We start from the raw sequence: 19,936 nt of genomic DNA, 5'->3' as shown, positions 1-19,936 counted from the left end.
CTCTCATACCCCTCTCCTGCGTCATCCTACTGGCTCATACCCCTCTCCTGCGTCATCCTACTGGCTCATACCCCTCTCCTGCGTCATCCTACTGGCTCTCATACCCCTCTCCTGCATCATCCTACTGGCTCATACCCCTCTCCTGCTTCATCCTACTGGCTCATACCCCTCTCCTGCGTCATCCTACTTGCTCTCATACCTCTCTCCTGCGTCATCCTACTGGCTCTCATACCCCTCTCCTGCGTCATCCTACTGGCTCTCATACCCCTCTCCTGCGTCATCCTACTGGCTCTCATACCCCTCTCCTGCGTCATCCTACTGGCTCTCATACCCCTCTCCTGTGTCATCCTACTGGCTCTCATACCCCGCTCCTGCGTCATCCTACTGGCTCATACCCCTCTCCTGCGTCATCCTACTGGCTCTCATACCCCTCTCCTGCGTCATCCTACTGGCTCTCATACCCCTCTCCTGCGTCATCCTACTGGCTCATACCCCTCTCCTGCGTCATCCTACTGGCTCTCATACCCCTCTCCTGCGTCATCCTACTGGCTCTCATACCCCTCTCCTGCGTCATCCTACTGGCTCTCATACCCCTCTCCTGCTCATCCTACTGGCTCATACCCCTCTCCTGCGTCATCCTACTGGCTCTCATACCCCTCTCCTGCGTCATCCTACTGGCTCTCATACCCCTCTCCTGCGTCATCCTACTGGCTCTCATACCCCTCTCCTGCTCATCCTACTGGCTCATACCCCTCTCCTGCGTCATCCTACTGGCTCTCATACCCCTCTCCTGCGTCATCCTACTGGCTCTCATACCCCTCTCCTGCGTCATCCTACTGGCTCATACCCCTCTCCTGCGTCATCCTACTGGCTCTCATACCCCTCTCCTGAGTCATCCTACTGGCTCTCATACCCCTCTCCTGCGTCATCCTACTGGCTCTCATACCCCTCTCCTGCGTCATCCTACTGGCTCATACCCCTCTCCTGAGTCATCCTACTGGCTCTCATACCCCTCTCCTGCGTCATCCTACTGGCTCTCATACCCTTCTCCTGCGTCATCCTACTGGGTCTCATACCCCTCTCCTGCGTCATCCTACTGGCTCTCATACCCCTCTCCTGCGTCATCCTACTGGCTCATACCCCTCTCCTGCGTCATCCTACTGGCTCTCATACCCCTCTCCTGAGTCATCCTACTGGCTCTCATACCCCTCTCCTGCGTCATCCTACTGGCTCTCATACCCCTCTCCTGCGTCATCCTACTGGCTCTCATACCCCTCTCCTGAGTCATCCTACTGGCTCTCATACCCCTCTCCTGCGTCATCCTACTGGCTCTCATACCCCTCTCCTGCGTCATCCTACTGGCTCTCATACCCCTCTCCTGCGTCATCCTACTGGCTCTCATACCCCTCTCCTGCGTCATCCTACTGGCTCTCATACCCCTCTCCTGCGTCATCCTACTGGCACCCACTCACACCTCACACACCCACACACACACCCTAACACAACCACTGACACTCACTGACCCACCTACTGACACACTCTCACACACCTACTGACACCCTCTCACATACCCACTGACACCTCACACACACCCACTGACACCTCATACACCCTCTCACACACCTACTGACACCCTCTCACACACTCTCTCACACATTCACTGACACACCCTGACACAACCTCTGACACACCCTCTGACACACCCACTGACACACCCACTGACAGCCTCTGACACACTTACTGACACACCAACTGACACACTCACTGGCAGCCTCTGACACACTCACTGGCACACCCTGATAGCCTCTCACACACCCTCTGACAGCCTCTGACACACCCACTGACACACCCACTGACAGTCCTAACACACCCACTGACAGCCTCTGACACACCCACTGACACACCCTGATAGCCTCTCACACACCCTCTGACACACCCACTGACAGCCTCTGACACACCCACTGACACACCCACTGACAGCCTCTCACACACCCACTGACACACCCACTGACTGCCTCTGACACTCCCTCTGACACCTCACACACCCTCTCACACACCCACTGACACACCTACTGACACCCTCTCACACACCCATTGACACACCCTGACACACCCGCTGACACACCCTCTGACACACCCTCTGACACACCCACTGACACACACCCTCTGACACACCCTCTGACACACCCACTGACACACCCTCTGACACACCCACTGACACACCCTCTGACACACCCACTGACACACCCACTGACACACCCACTGACACACCCACTGACAGCCACTGACAGACCTATGTACCACTGTTACAGCATGGAAGAGAAGCTGAAGCAGGAGAGCTTGAGAACTGAGGAGTACCTGAAGAAGAATGTAGACACCAGGTGAATACCAACCTCAAGTAGAGTCAGTTCAGTACGTAGGGTAGCCAAGTGGTAATAGCATCCGCTTATCATGCCGAAGAGCCTGGATCAGTTCCCACATGGGTACAATGTGCGAAGCCCATAATTCCTTTGAATACCCTACCTCTATTTCATCATAGCCATATCGCCCTGATTATGTTTCTAGGTTTGTCAGCACCATACCCGTGCTCGTGGGTTTCACCGAAGTGGTAAACATCTGAGACCTGCATCACTTCGGGCTTTCCTCCCACATTAAGCTGATATAACTGGAAATACTGTTAAAAGCGGCGTTAAACCCAACTCACTCACTCACTACATCATAGCCATAACTTCCTGATTTGGCTTCCAAACACTCTTAAAACGTTTTAGATTTTAAACTGTCCGCTACACTGGATCCTCTTTGTCTGGAAGAAGCCTCTGAACTCCACCCACGCTCATGAAATCAGAGGTCTCGCCACAGGTCTGACTTCTTGGAACACTGTATCCATTGAACAAGTCAGGATATGTCAGAATACCACAAAGAACAGATCCCATGCGTCTCTTGTATACACTTCTATGATGTAATAGAGGTAGGGTGGACGAAGGAAGGTTAACACAGTAACCATGGCATGACTGATTAACTATAGTAATATGAAAGAAGCAGGTGCTCTTTAACTATTATTATATTTCTTCCATTCAGTTTGTATGCAGGCGATTCGCTGTGCAGAGTTGCGTCCCTTGGGCATGCGAGGAACCTATGATTGTAGGTTCGAATCTCGGTTCGCCCCGATTATGTTTCTAGGTTTGTTAGTACCATACCAGTGCTCGTGGGTTTCACCGAAGTGGTAAACGTCTGAGACCTGCATCACTGAGGGCATTCCTCCCAAATTAAGTTGACACGCCGCGATATAACTGGAATGCTGTTAAAAGCGGCGTTAAATCCAACTCACTTACTCACAATTGTATACAGGAGACTCGTGTAATATTTTGCATCTAGTAAAGCCCTGTTGTACACACAAGATTGATGTGAATACAGTGATGTTGGTGGAATATTGTGACATAGCTGACTACTGTTTGTGTTGCCATGCTTGCCATAAAAGGTGACTATGCTTGTCGTTAAAGGCGACTAATGGGACTGGGTGGTCAGACTCGCTGACTTTGTTGATGCATGTCATTGATCCCGATTGCGTGGATCGATGCTCATGATATCAATCACTGGATTGTCTGGTCCAGGCTCGATTATTTACAGACCACCGTCATATAGCTGGAATATTGCTGAGTGCGGCGTTAAACAACAAACCAACCAACCAACTGTGTATGTTGACAGAGAGACGTTCCAGAAGGAGAAGGCAGAAATGGTGGCCAGTCTGACAGAGCTGCAGAGTAAATACATCTCTCAGAGGGACAGAGCCGTTGCAGCAGAGGTGAGGGAGACGCAAAACTGATTAAAACATATCCCTTGTTCTCATGAAATATTCAGTTAATGGTACGTACAATCCGGTGTCTTCAACCTTCATATCATGGTACTTAGGACCCTGTGGCTCCCGTATATTGTTTTGGGAAATGGCGCCAGGGCCTCGTTCCACAGAGGGATCTTAGCACAAAGGTGATCGTAACTCCCATACTTAAACATTGGCTTACGATAGTCGTAGCACTAAGTTTCGGTTTGTGGATCAGGGAACAGGTCTCTCCGTAATATTCTGATGAGCTGGGATCTTAGCACAAAGGTGATCGTAACTCTGATATTTTAGCATAGGCTTACGATAGTCGTAGCACAAAGTTTCGGTTTGTTGAATGGGCACAGGTCTCTTTGATATTCTGATGAACTGGGATCTTAGCACAAAGGTGATAGTAACTGATATTTTAGCATAGGCTTACAACAGTCGTAGCTCTAACTTTCGGTTTGTGGAACAGGACATAGGTCTTTCTGATATTCTGAAGGACTGGGATTATTTATTTGTTTTAATAGTCTTCCCCAAAATGGTGGAAAACATAATTTGTTCTTCGAATTATACAAACAAATAAATTGGACATGAACACATACAACAAATGTCACTTGTGCGTGAATCTAATTCGACTGGATGGCTGTTTTTTTAGTGTCATGTCATTTGAAATAAGATTAAAAAATAAGCCATGGTAGGGACTGTTGTTTGTTCATTTGTTGTTTAACGCCGCATTCAGCAGTATCCCAGCTATATGATGGCAGACTGTAATTAATCAAGTCTGGAGCAGACAATTCAGTGATTGATGTCATGAGCATCGATCTACACAATTGGGATACGATGACATGACAAACAAGTCAGTGAGCCTGACCACCCGATCCCTTAAGTCACCTCTTACGACAAACATAGTTGCCTTTTACAGCAGGCATGGTTTGCTGAAGACCTATCCTACCGGATCTTCACAGGGAATGTGTCACGGGTATTTACAATAGGCTGAACTGCTTGTGTGTATATTATTTATACAAAGGAAACCTATTCATTTCCTTGTTTGACAGAAGAGCCTTGGCTTCACAAACCAAAATCAAAATACCAACTGTCTTCCTTTCTCCTTCACAGCAAGAATACGTCCAGCTGAAGATGCAGGTTTCCTTACAGAGCTTCAGCGCCGCCAAGAGAGAAGCGACATTTCACCACCACCACGTCCTCACCTACATCCGCAAGTATGTCATCCCTAAATCTGGCCTGTGCTTGGTTCCTTATCCAGTTCTTCCCTCCGACCCTCACCCTGTCCCTCATCCCCTGTCCCTCATCCCCTGTCCCTAAACCCCTGTCCCTAACCCCTTGTCCATAACCCCATGTCCCTAACCCCATGTCCCTAACCCCCTGTCCCTAACCTCTTGTCCCTAACCCCATGTCCCTAACCCCCTGTCCCTAACCCCTTGTCCCTAACCCCCTGTCCCCAACCCCATGTCCCCAACCCCATGTCCCTAACCCTATGTCCCTAACCCCATGTCCCTCACCCCGTCCCTAACCCCATGTCCCTCACCCCCCTGTCCCTAACCCCATGTCCCTAACCCCCTGTCCCTCACCTCGTACCTAACCCCGTACCTAACCCCATGTCCCTCACCCCCTGCACCTAATCCCTGTCCCCAACCCCCTGTCACTAACCCCATGTCCCTCACCCCATGTCCCTAACCCCATGTCCCTAACCCCGTCCCTAACCCCATACCTCAACCCCTGACGCACATCCCCTGTCCCTACCCCCTGTCCCTAACCCTGTGCCCTGCCCTACCCTACCCTACCCTGCCCTGCCCTGCCCTGCCCTGCCCTGCCCTGCCCTGCCCTGCCCTGCCCTGCCCTGCCCTGCCCCAAACCACCTCACCTCGCCTCGCCTCGCCTCGCCTCGCCTCGCCTCGGAAGCCCAACTCACTGAGCTATACTCTGCCTGTTTTGTCAGATTCCAGGAAGACAAACGCGACCTCCCCGCCAAGGTGAAGCAGATCCTGTCACACCTCTCAAGCGTAATCGAGACCTGCGACGCCAGGATAGCAGACATTAAGGTGAGAGAGCTAACAAATTTAGTGTGTTTGATAGCCTTGTTATTGTCTAGTTACAGTGTGTATTGATAATGTTGTCTAGTTACAGTGTGTATTGATAACGTTGTCTAGTTACAGTGTGTATTGATAATGTTGTCTAGTTACAGTGTGTATTGATAATGTTGTCTAGTTACAGTGTGTATTGATAATGTTGTCTAGTTACAGTGTGTATTGATAACATTGTCTAGCATCAGTGTGTATTGATAACGTTGTCTAGTTACAGTGTGTATTGATAATGTTGTCTAGTTTCAGTGTGTATTGATAATGTTGTCTAGTTACAGTGTGTATTGATAATGTTGTCTAGTTACAGTGTGTAATGATAATGTTGTCTAGTTACAGTGTGTAATGATAATGTTGTCTAGTTACAGTGTGTAATGATAATGTTGTCTAGCATCAGTGTGTATTGATCACATTGTCTAGCATCAGTGTGTATTGATAACATTGTCTAGCATCAGTGTGTATTGATAACATTGTCTAGGCATCAGTGTGTATTGATAACGTTGTCTAGTTACAGTGTGTATTGATAACCTTGTTATTGTCTAGGCTCAGTGTGAGAAGAACGTCCAACTGCTCAAGGAAGGCCAGACTCTCGGTGACCTCCCAGCCTTCACTGTGGCCACACCCCCAGTTCCCATGCCACCGGAGATAGCTGCACTGGTCAGTACACTCATATTCAAAGGATAATTATGAAACATTATTACCGTATTTGCAATAGTAAGCACCTTGCTGAAATGAGAGCTGCTGACCTGACCAATCTGCTAGTACTCTTTATAAGCTCCCACCACTCAAACCAGACCCATAAAGATCCGGGGTAGAATAGGTCTTCAGCAACCCATGCTTGCTGTAAAAGCTGACTATGCTTGTCGTAAGAGGCGACTTATGGGATCGGGTGGTCAGACTCGCTGACTCGTTTGATGCATGTCATCGTATCCCCACTGCGTGCATCATTTTATGGCTGGGTATGGTTCAATTTTCAGGTGCCCAAGGTGCTTATTACTGCTGATAATAATAAATGCTTTTATATATATACATACCATATTTGACGTAATAAGCGCCCCGCTCTAATAAGGGCCCAATATTTGCTAATATATTGGCTAGTGAACAATCCCAATTAGCATCCCTTCCGATTGATCAATGTACACAAGACTTATTTATTCGTGTATAATACACACTCATGTGTTATATGCACCCTTAATTATGGGCAATGAAATTCTGGAAATATATATCTGTCGTATATAAACAGTTCAAACCGTCAGAAATTTATCTTTCAACTCTGTTTTTTTCCACAAAAATAATATTCTAATAAGTGCCACCTATTTCTAATTTTGAGAGCACCGTGGGCGCTTATTACGTCGAATACGGTATATATTTTTATAAAAATCACTTCATTAGAAACAAAGCACAGTTATCATGCATATGTAGATGTGGACAGAGTGTGTGTACTGTGAGGAAATGGCGCATATAAGATAGTCACCACAACCATATGTTACTGGAAAAAGGCTTTTGAGAAGTTTTGAGGCCCAAAGCCCAAGTCATGTAATTAGGGTCTGAATTTAGTAATTTTAAAAGAAAATTAGCATTCACCACTTCCTTGTTTGTTTATATGGTGTTGGCTAAACCCTAAAAGGGGCTCAGATCTGGACAACCCTAAAAGGGCTCCCAAACCAGACAACCCTAAATGGGCTCCCAAACCAGACAACCCCAATTGCCCCCTTAGGTAGACAAGCCTAAATGGGCCCCATAAGCTAGACAACCCGAATTGGACCCGCTAAACTAGACAACCCTTAATGGGTCCCCAATCCAGACAACCCTAAATTGGCCCCATAAGCTGGACAACCCTAAATGGGCCCCCAATCTAGACAACCCGAATTGGCCCCATAGGCTAGACAACCCTAAATGGACCCCCTAATCTAGACAACCCTAAATGGGCCCCCAATCCAAACAACCCTAAATGGGTACCCAATCTAGACAACCTGAATGGGCCCTATGCTTGACAACTCTAATGGGCCCCTAAGCTAGACAACCCGAAATGGGCCCTCAATTCAGACAACCCTAAATGGGGCCCCCAATTCAGACACCCCTAAATGGGGCCCCCAATTCAGACACCCCTAAATGGGCCCCCACATTAGACACCCCTAAATGGGCCCCCACATCAGACACCCCTATATGGGCCCCTACATCAGACAACCCTAAATGGGCCCCTACATCAGACACCCCTAAATGGGCCCCCACATCAGACACCCCTAATTGGGCCCCCACATCAGACACCCCTAAATGGGCCCCCAATTCAGACAACCCTAAATGGGCCCCCACATCAGACAACCCAAAATGGGCCCCTACATCAGACAACCCTAAATGGGCCCCTACATCAGACACCCCTTAAATGGGCCCCCACATCAGACAACCCTAAATGGGCCCCCACATCAGACACCCCTAAATGGGCCCCCACATCAGACAACCCAAAATGGGCCCCCACATCAGACAACCCAAAATGGGCCCCCACATCAGACACCCCTAAATGGGCCCCTACATCAGACACCCCTAAATGGGCCCCTACATCAGACACCCCTAAATGGGCCCCCACATCAGACAACCCTAAATGGGCCCCCACATCAGACACCCCTAAATGGGCTTTGATGAGTGAGGTAACGGTGCTCAAGTCCAGGAACACTTGCCAGAACAGCTAGCAGCAATGGTAAAGACGCAAGTGAGTCCTACATCTCTATAAACCAATTGGACAAGAAACATGAAGGACTTGTCTTGCGAAGGCTGACAAATGGACACTTTGTTTTTCAGATGTCGCAGATCTTCGGTACAGGTACAGTCAACAGCTCCAAGCTCTCCATGCGCCTGTCACCAACTGAATCGGGCAGCAAGTCCCTACAGATGTTCCAGTCTCCCCCAAACTCCCACTCCACGAAGGCCAGCAATGGGGGCGCCCCCCAACAGGCCCCAAAGTCTACTGCCCCCACCCTCACTTCCAAGCCAATGAAGGCCAGCAATGGCCTCCACAACGGCACTATGTTACAGCCTAAGCCTATCCAGCCTCTTGGCTTCCCAGGGGGGCTGCAGGTGGCCCTCGCAAAGCCTGCCCGGGTTCCCATGACGACCGCCAAGATCCATGCCAGCCTCCTGAACAGCCCGTCTCTGCAGCCTCCCACGCTGGCCAAGATGGTATCCCCGCAACAAAGCAGGAACAGTTATGACAAGTTGATCGCTGCCTTGCAGAGTATATTCCCCAACTACAACAAGTAAGGACTTTATTATTATTTATCCTTTGGTAATCACCTACCAGTGCCAATACTGTTGACTTCCCTTGTTAAGTTTCCACCTTTGTTATCTTATTACTTTTGTTGTCCTTACAGGTACACATATATGTTCTCTGCTTCATAGCAATTATTCATCTGATGACGGAGTAATGATGATGATGATGATGATGATGATCTGATGAAGGAGTAATTATACTCCGAAATGATGATGATCTGATTGAGGAGTAATTATACTCCGAAATGATGATGATGATGATGATCTGATGAAGGAGTAATTATACTCCGAAATGATGATGATGATCTGATTGAGGAGTAATTATACTCCGAAATGATGATGATGATGATCTGATGAAGGAGTAATTATACTCCGAAATGATGATGATGATGATCTGATGAAGGAGTAATTATACTCCGAAATGATGATGATGATGATCTGATGAAGGAGTAATTATACTCCGAAATGATGATGATGATGATGATCTGATGAAGGAGTAATTATACTCCGAAATGATGATGATGATCTGATGAAGGAGTAATTATACCCCGAAATGATGATGATGATCTGATGAAGGAGTAATTATACTCCGAAACGATGATGATGATGATGATCTGATGAAGGAGTAATTATACTCCGAAATGATGATGATGATCTGATGAAGGAGTAATTATACTCCGAAATGATGATGATGATGATCTGATGAAGGAGTAATTATACTCCGAAATGATGATGATGATGATCTGATGAAGGAGTAATTATACTCCGAAATGATGATGATGATGATGATCTGATGAAGGAGTAATTATACTCCGAAATGATGATGATGATCTGATGAAGGAGTAATTATACCCCGAAATGATGATGATGATCTGATGAAGGAGTAATTATACTCCGAAACGATGATGATGATGATGATCTGATGAAGGAGTAATTATACTCCGAAATGATGATGATGATCTGATGAAGGAGTAATTATACTCCGAAATGATGATGATGATGATCTGATGAAGGAGTAATTATACTCCGAAATGATGATGATGATGATCTGATGAAGGAGTAATTATACTCCGAAATGATGATGATGATGATGATCTGATGAAGGAGTAATTATACTCCGAAATGATGATGATGATGATGATCTGATGAAGGAGTAATTATACCCCGAAATGATGATGATGATCTGATGAAGGAGTAATTATACTCCGAAACGATGATGATGATGATGATCTGATGAAGGAGTAATTATACTCCGAAATGATGATGATGATCTGATGAAGGAGTAATTATACTCCGAAATGATGATGATGATGATCTGATGAAGGAGTAATTATACTCCGAAATGATGATGATGATGATCTGATGAAGGAGTAATTATACTCCGAAATGATGATGATGATGATGATGATCTGATGAAGGAGTAATTATACTCCGAAATGATGATGATGATGATGATCTGATGAAGGAGTAATTATACCCCGAAATGATGATGATGATCTGATGAAGGAGTAATTATACTCCGAAACGATGATGATGATCTGATGAAGGAGTAATTATACTCCGAAATGATGATGATGATCTGATGAAGGAGTAATTATACTCCGAAATGATGATGATGATGATCTGATGAAGGAGTAATTATACTCCGAAATGATGATGATGATGATCTGATGAAGGAGTAATTATACTCCGAAATGATGATGATGATGATGATGATCTGATGAAGGAGTAATTATACTCCGAAACGATGATGATGATGATGATTTAACGAGCGCTTGCGGTGTTGCCGATGTCACCCTCAGGAAACATGGTGGTCCTCAAAATAAACATTGATAAAGAAGTTGACATCCATAAATTCTCTTCCTTTATTATTATTCCCCGCCCCAACGAAGTTGGCGGGGGATATAGAAATGGGTTCCGTCCGTGTGTGTGTGTGCGTGTGCGTGTGCGTGTGTGCGTCCCGAAATCGTTTCCGGAGCATAACTCAGAAACCGTTAAATATTTCTCTACGAAACTTTGCATGTCTATCAGACTCATGCTAAACTGGTGCCTTTTGCTATTTAGGACTTTTATAAATTTTTATTTTTTACAGAGCGTAACTCAAAAACTATTAAATCCTTTCTTAAAAAACTTTGCATGTCTACTAGGCACATACTGAACTGGTGCCTTTTGCTATTTAGGAATTTTATCAATTTTTATGTTTTACGTTTCCATTGCAACAAGTTGGACTTAGGTTCTATAAGGGTGCTGTTCGTTTCCGGAGCGTAACTCAAAAAACGTTAAATGATTTCTTACAAAACTTTGCATGTTTACCAGACACATACTGAACAGGTGCCTTTTGCTATTTAGGAGTTTTATAAATTTTTATGTTTTACGTTTCCATGGCAACAAGTTGGACTTAGGTTCTATAAGGGTGGTGTTCGTTTCCGGAGCGTAACTCAAAAACTATTAAATCCTTTCTTACAAAACTTTGCATGTCTACCAGGCACATACTGAACTGGTGCCTTTTGATATATAGCACTTTTAGAAATTTTTATTGTTTATGTTTCCATGACATTATGTTGGATTTAAGTTTTAATATAGGATTGGTTTACTTTAGTAGTATAACAAATAAACTGTTAAATATTTCCTTGCCAAACATTGCATGTCTATATATAAAGCGCATACTGAACTAGTGCCATTTGATATTAAGGAGTTTTAGAAATGTTTATTTTAGAATTTCCATTGCAGCTATTTTGACATGGGCTAGAGAAATGTTGGGTCAGTTACCTGGTTTGGGACCATAACGTGTTAAAATGGGCGGGGGATATAGATGACTTTGTCAACTATACGCATGTTATAGTTGATCAGGTGTTATCTGTGGCCACAACTTGATGAAAAAACGGGTCACTTTTAAGTTGCTATCTGCTTCCATCACTTGGGAAACAAAATTAATGTCGCTTTGTTATTTAAGTTTAATAGCTGTTATCTGCTACATTTTGTCCCCCAGGTCGGAGTTCCTTGTTCTGATCCGAGAGCTGCGGGAGGCCCGTGGGGGGTCACTGACAGGCATGGGGTTGGAGGACATTGTGAAGAACATCACCGACACAGTGCTGGAGAGAGAGGGCACGCCCCTCATCGCACAGGTAATGGACCCTGTCAGTCAGTCACTGTACTTGTATCACATAGATAGGTGGGTCACTGACACAGTGCTGGAGAGAGAGGGCATGCCCCTCAACACACAGGTAATGGACCCTGTCAGTCAGTCATTGTACTTGTATCACACAAATATGTGGGTCACTGACACAGTGCTGGAGAGAGAGGGTACGCCCCTCAACACACAGGTAATGGACCCTGTCAGTCAGTCACTGTACTTGTATCACATAGATAGGTGGGTCACTGACACAGTGTTGGAGAGAGAGGGCATGCCCCTCAACACACAGGTAATGGGCCCTGTCAGTCAGTCACTGTACTTGTATCACATAGATATGTGGGTCACTGACACAGTGCTGGAGAGAGAGGGTACGCCCCTCAACACACAGGTAATGGACCCTGTCAGTCAGTCAGTCACTGTACTTGTATCACATAGATATGTGGGTCACTGACACAGTGCTGGAGAGAGAGGGCACGCCCCTCAACACACAGGTAATGGACCCTGTCAGTCAGTCACTGTACTTGTATCACATAGATAGGTGGGTCACTGACACAGTGTTGGAGAGAGAGGGCACGCCCCTCAACACACAGGTAATGGGCCCTGTCAGTCAGTCACTGTACTTGTATCACATAGATAGGTGGGTCACTGACACAGTGCTGGAGAGAGAGGGTACGCCCCTCAACACACAGGTAATTGTCCATGTCAGTCAGTCAGTCAGTCACTGTACTTAATATTTGACTGCTGCCACCACACTTTGTTTTTGATACTCTGCAGCACTTGGACATCTTGGGGATATCATTTAAAGTATGTTGGCTTCCTGGCCCTGGGAAATGCTTTTGTCACATTATTATCTCACATATATTATGTGTCGAGGGTCTAGTTCTTCCATTGTGAAGAAAAAATTCTTTAACAGTATCAAAGCTTTTACTGCATGTAATTGGTAAAGGTTTTTTATGCGAATAGGTAAAAATATCAGTGAAGTTCATTTTGCTGTTTGCGTTAGTGCATTGATTTCCATATAGGGACATTATGTTATACTTTCTCTCATTATATTTTGTTTATGAGCAAAGCCTAGTGGTTAAAGCGTTAGCTCGTCACGCCGAAGACTTGGGTTTGATTCCTGACATGGGCACAATGTGTGAAGCCCATTTCTGGTGTCCCGTCATAATAATGCTGGAATATTGCTAAGAGCGGCGTAAAACCATACTAAGCCACTCACGCCAGCACGCTGTCAATGACCCGTATCAGTGTCATTGACCCACTCTGAAGGTCATTCATGAATAATGAATTATGTTCATGCTTGTTCCACAGACCCCTACTGCTCCACCTCCAGGATTCAGCAACTCTTGGGGCGTGCACCTCGGCGGCGGCGGCGGCAGTAACAGCAGCAGCTACAAGCAGCTGGACCTGTTCCTAGACGTGGAGGAGAACCCATGCGCCATCTGCCACGAGGAGCTGGAGAACCAGGAGACCCGAGACCTGGACTGTGGACACACCTTCCATGTGGAGGTAGGGCTGTCACACCTCGTACCTTGTGCACGTATCTCTGCGTACCTTGTGCACGTATCTCTTTAGTAGACCCGAGACCTGGACTGTGGACACACCTTCCATGTGGAGGTAGGGCTGTCACACCTCGTACCTTGTGCACGTATCTCTTTAGTAGACCCGAGACCTGGACTGTGGACACACCTTCCATGTGGAGGTAGGGCTGTCGCACCTCGTACCTGGTACACGTATCTCTTTAGTCGTCCTGACACCTGGACTGTGGACACACCTTCATTGGACTGTGCTAACACACAAGGATGTGTAACAGATGTATTGCTAAGATATTGTGCACAAGATACTATAGGGGTCTGTGACTTATGTAAACCTATGAGAATTCTTAGTGTTACTGCATTGTAGTCCTTGATAGAGCATTTACTGAACATAGCTACTCCCGTAAGAGACGACTATGCTTGTCTTATCAAGCAACTAGCAGGATTCGGTGGTCATACCAAAAGATGTTAAAAGATGGTACTTGTTGGAACCCTGGCACCGGCATTAAGGGGCTAAAACAAGAACTGGTCGGCTTGGAGTCAGTATACTGTATCTGAGTGGGATATTCATGTTAACCTGCGGCATGGTATCTCAGTGGGCTATCACTATAAATCGGCATCAGTCTGGACTAGTGCACGCAGGCACGTCGCTATATAAGTACAATAATCTTGAATGCGACGTAAAACCCCTTTTCACCTCACCTCACCTCTGCTTGTGTTGTGTTTCAGTGTATCCGGACCTGGTTTAAGGAACAAAGCACCTGCCCCAACTGTCGTGTCCACGCCCTGCTGCCAGATGACTTCCCTACTCTCAAATAAGGCACTTGGAGCAAACATATATTTTCATAATTTTTTTTTTTAATTATTATTTTTTAATTCCTGGAGTGTTTGCTAAAGATGGCCACTTACAGAAGCATTCCTGTGTCTGTATAACACATGAACTGGCACAGCATAAAGACATCTTAACACATACCAACACCGTATAGTGACATAGCATAATAAGTGATACAGTCACAATATTGTTTGCATTATAGTGACATTTATGCCGCGATATCATCAGAATATATTTTGCTACCTTCTTTTCTTGCATAAATTCTGTTGTGTTTGCATGTTTGTGTTAAGGTGTGTGTTCATCGGGTCAAATGTGATTATTTGACGTTGTCATGCTACAGAATCATTCACTGTAAGGTGTGGTTGGTCTTGTCCAATGGCTGCAATGTCAATATTGCTAAATGTGGTGTCGAACTCTACTCACTCACTCACTGTATGAAACGGAAATAATAACGTTGAATGAGTTTGTCTGAAAGTGAGTGTTAAAAATTGGCATTAATCCTGTAGTCCTTGCCAATCTCCCCAACAGTTTGGGTAAAAATTGCCAGTTTTAGGGGTATATGTTATCATTATAAGGACTAGTGGGCTAAAACTGTTACTTTCTATCGCTGTAAGTTTATATTAAGACAGAATGAAATCTCTGACGTGTCCGGCTTGAGATGTGAGATGTGCATTAAGAAGGCTCTTAGAAGTGAAGGCATGTTATCACAGACTGGCTATTTATTCTCTTGGGGAAAACCTGCTGCATTTGAAGGGTGGCCAAAAAATGCAAGCTGGCTTGGGATGGATCTATACCAGCAAAGAATTAAGGAGGGGGTGGTATAAAGAATTCCTTTAGTCAGTAACTGTTGGTACTTCCCATACTTTGTTGTGGTCAATAGTCTTTATGCGAAGATCCTGTTGTGGAACCTACACTTGTATTAGTACTAAGATCATGTTGTGGGACCTACACCAGTATTAGTACTAAGATCCTGTTGTGGGACTTACACTAGTATTAGTACTAAGATCCTGTTGTGGGACTTACACTAGTATTAGTACTAAGATCCTGTTGTGGGACTTACACTAGTATTAGTACTAAGATCCTGTTGTGGGACTTACACTAGTATTAGTACTAAGATCCTGTTGTGGGACCTACACTAGTATTAGTACTAAGATCCTGTTGTGGGACCATCACCAGTATTAGTACTAAGATCCTGTTGTGGGACTTACACTAGTATTAGTACTAAGATCCTGTTGTGGGACCTACACTAGTATTAGTACTAAGATCCTGTTGTGGGACTTACACTAGTATTAGTACTAAGATCCTGTTGTGGGACTTACACTAGTATTAGTACTAAGATCCTGTTGTGGGACTTACATTAGTATTAGTACTAAGATCCTGTTGTGGGACCTACACTAGTATAAGTACTAAGATCCTGTTGTGGGACTTACACTAGTATTAGTACTAAGATCATGCTGTGGGACCTACACTAGTATTAGTACTAAGATCCTGTTGTGGGACTTACACTAGTATTAGTACTAAGATCCTGTTGTGGGACTTACACTAGTATTAGTACTAAGATCCTGTTGTGGGACCTACACCTGTATTAGTACTAAGATCCTGTTGTGGGACTTACACTAGTATTAGTACTAAGATCCTGTTGTGGGACTTACACTAGTATTAGTACTAAGATCCTGTTGTGGGACCTACACTAGTATTAGTACTAAGATCCTGTTGTGGAACCTACACTAGTATTAGTACTAAGATCCTGTTGTGGGACCTACACTAGTATTAGTACTAAGATCCTGTTGTGGGACTTACACTAGTATTAGTACTAAGATCCTGTTGTGGGACTTACACTAGTATTAGTACTAAGTTCCTGTTGTGGGATCTACACTAGTATTAGTACTAAGATCCTGTTGTGGGATCTACATTAGTATTAGTACTAAGATCCTGTTGTGGGATCTACATTAGTATTAGTACTAAGATCCTGTTGTGGGATCTACATTAGTATTAGTACTAAGATCCTGTTGTGGGATCTACATTAGTATTAGTACTAAGATCCTGTTGTGGGACCTACACTAGTATTAGTACTAAGATCCTGTTGTGGGACTTACACTAGTATTAGTACTAAGATCCTGTTGTGGAACCTACACTAGTATTAGTACTAAGATCCTGTTGTGGGACCTACACTAGTATTAGTACTAAGATCCTGTTGTGGAACCTACACTAGTATTAGTACTAAGATCCTGTTGTGGGACCTACACTAGTATTAGTACTAAGATCCTGTTGTGGAACCTACACTAGTATTAGTACTAAGATCCTGTTGTGGAACCTACACTAGTATTAGTACTAAGATCCTGTTGTGGAACCTACACTAGTATTAGTACTAAGATCCTGTTGTGGGACCTACACTAGTATTAGTACTAAGATCCTGTTGTGGGACCTACACTAGTATTAGTACTAAGATCCCTGGGGGACCTACACTAGTATAAGTACTAAGATCCTGTTGTGGGATTTACAATAGTATTAGTACTAAGATCCTGTTGTTGGACCTACACTAGTATTAGTACTAAGATCCTGTTGTGGGACTTACACTAGTATTAGTACTAAGATCCTGTTGTGGGACCATCACCAGTATTAGTACTAAGATCCTGTTGTTGGACCTACTCTAGTATTAGTACTAAGATCCTCATGCTGGAACTACAATTATCACAGCACTAAAGCCCAGATCATCATGAAAATGAAGATGTTGACACTTATCACAATCCATGTAATGTTGACACTTATCACAATCCATGTAATGTTGACACTTATCGCAGTCCATGCCATGTTTACAGCGAGTGAGGGGAGGGGATGTCACATGATCTATCAAGCTTTGTTATATATATATATATACTTGATGTTATTACTTGCTGAATGTCATACATCCTTTGATGGGAGTTGAGCCATGTCCTTCATTTTTGTCATCCATCATTTAGATGTACTGATTTTCTCTTAATAAATATTTGAATTTCATGGTGGCATCGTTGTTTTCGATCAACTGGTCAGCTGATCAGCCTAACTGACTGTCCGATTCCAGGTGAGAATATAGGCCCTCAGCAATCCATGCCTGTCGTAAGAGGTGACTAAATGGATCAGGTTGTCAGGCTCGGTGACTTGCTTGATGGAGTGACATCGTTTCCCAATGGATTGATGCTTGTGGTTGGTTGGTTTGTTGTTTAATGCCGCACTCAGCAGTATTCCAGCTATATGACGGCGGTCTGTTAATAATCAAGTCTGGACAATCCAGTGACTGACATCATGAGCATCGATCCACGATATTGGGATCGATGACACGCATCAACCAAGTCAGCAAACCTGACCACCCGATACCATTAGTCGCCTCTTACGGCCATGATGGGTTGCTGAAGACCTATTGTCTTGATGCTTATGACGTCAATCACTGGATTGTCTGATCCAGGTTCAATTATTGACAGGGTGCCATCCTATGGAACACTTGCACTGTACCTGTTCACTTGAAGTAATTGATTGTATGATTAGCTTTCTTTGACTGCGCAGATTGTCTGTGGAAGTGTGCGTGTGTGTGAGAGAGAGAGCCATGAATTGTTTGATTGGCATACTTGGACGTTGATGGATTACAAAGTAGACACTATTTATGTGATGAAAATCAGTCAACAGAGATCAAGGCTATTTCATCCCATCTGCCTACAAGGAACTCATTAGCAATAATCACACCAAGGTAAACCTATCCTGTTTAATTGGCTTCATGTCACATTGGCTTCCGACTATATGTTCTCTGTCCATCATGTTGTGACAGTATTACGGTATCCTTTTGTTGTCATTACTTACTGTTATCCCACTCATGTAAGCAATTGTTGTTACTGTTAGTCCTCTACCGTTAATCATCCACCTACTATATATATTCTGTACAATGTTCCTCATATCTACCGTAAACTCAAATAGCCAAATCAAAAAAGTGCTCAGCAAACCACTAACCAAACCAAAAATTCTCCATCCATCAAAAAAAAGCGACAGAGTAATCACTAAACTCCAAACAGGACACACCAACCTAAATAACCATCTAAAAAATTTAAAAAACATACTACAGGTAACTGCCCACACTGCAAACAACTAGAAACCCCAGAACACGCACTCATCCACTGCACACACTACCTAACACATCGAACCGCATAACAAACCACCCTCAATCTAAACAAGGCTCTCACTCTAGAAGCAATACTAAACCCACAAAATAAACTAGAAAACTTCAAGGCCTTAAGTGTATTCTTAATCAAAACGGAACTAATAAAACGCATCTAAAAACACTATAATCTACTAAATCAAATTTACATAAACAAACAAACATCCACCATACCCAGCTCCCTTAGTTCTCCTCCCCAACCCCATCGGCACCTATTCCAAATCTCAAAATTCCAAAATTCTATATAAGCAACCCCTAAAGCCCCCTCTTGGGTTGCACACACCACTTTCGCCCCTTTCGGAAACACATTAAATGGCCTGGCCGGGCCCATGTGCGAAAAACGCATCGGTCGGAAAGCACACGTTAAATCTCCAAAGTAAGTAAGTAAGTCCTCATTCAAATATACAAAACTATCGGACCAAGGGCAACAGGTGGAGATGTGTTGGATCCCCTCTCACATAGATATTCAAGGAAATGAAAAAGCAGACTCACTGGCGAAGCTAGCTCTAGACAAAGCGGATATACAGCCTATTCCCTTTAGTAAACTAGAGATAAAAAGCAAAATCAAAGCCTCTATAGACCAAGATGGCAAGCCCAGTGAAACGCAAGTAAGATCGGCAGATGGCTATACAAAATTCAACCCAAGATCCAACAAAAGCCAAACACATACTCAGATGAAAGGAAAGTTGAAATTGCCATCTCATACCTCAGACTCTGTCACAAAAAGCACTATGACAAGGTTTGTCCATCTTGCAATCAGGCTGAAACCATTGATCACGTGTTACTAGAATGTCAAGACCATGCCCCAGCCCGGGCTAGGTTAAAACAAGAATTATGTCTCCCCCAGAATGGAGGGAGACATATTGTTTTTGCCACGGTTCCCGTCGGCGTCGGCGTCGGCGTTCCCACCGTTTCCGGACCATAACTCAGAAACCGTTTAATATTTCTTCGCGAAACTTTGTATACACATTAACCCAGCACTGAAGTGGTGCCTTTTGCTATTTAGAGATTTTTGACATTTTTATTTTTTCTCGTTTCCATGGAGATAAGTTGAACATAGACTCTGAATGGGG

At 44.5% G+C, this 19,936-nt stretch overlaps 1 protein-coding gene across 1 annotated transcript in view; it reads left to right on the top strand.

Annotated features, from left to right (window-relative positions):
- The window catches only part of LOC139472738 (E3 ubiquitin-protein ligase TTC3-like), an 80,512-nt gene extending 64,928 nt beyond the window's left edge, over positions 1–15,584 (top strand). The window contains exons 29-37 of the mRNA XM_071255198.1: positions 2,313–2,381; positions 3,706–3,802; positions 4,937–5,040; positions 5,778–5,880; positions 6,460–6,573; positions 8,713–9,167; positions 12,170–12,305; positions 13,625–13,822; positions 14,578–15,584. Coding sequence (XP_071111299.1) covers positions 2,313–2,381; positions 3,706–3,802; positions 4,937–5,040; positions 5,778–5,880; positions 6,460–6,573; positions 8,713–9,167; positions 12,170–12,305; positions 13,625–13,822; positions 14,578–14,667 — 1,366 coding nt within the window. The 3' untranslated portion in view covers positions 14,668–15,584. The remainder of the gene's footprint in view (positions 1–2,312; positions 2,382–3,705; positions 3,803–4,936; positions 5,041–5,777; positions 5,881–6,459; positions 6,574–8,712; positions 9,168–12,169; positions 12,306–13,624; positions 13,823–14,577) is intronic.
- The last annotated feature ends 4,352 nt before the right edge of the window (positions 15,585–19,936 follow it).

Source organism: Haliotis cracherodii, unplaced genomic scaffold (genome assembly GCF_022045235.1).
Source record: "Haliotis cracherodii isolate W230 unplaced genomic scaffold, xgHalCrac1.p SCAF_25, whole genome shotgun sequence".
In the NCBI taxonomy this organism is placed as follows: Eukaryota; Metazoa; Mollusca; class Gastropoda; order Lepetellida; family Haliotidae; genus Haliotis; species Haliotis cracherodii.
Note: the sequence above shows the minus strand (reverse complement) of the source record. Positions and strands in the feature narration are given on the sequence as shown.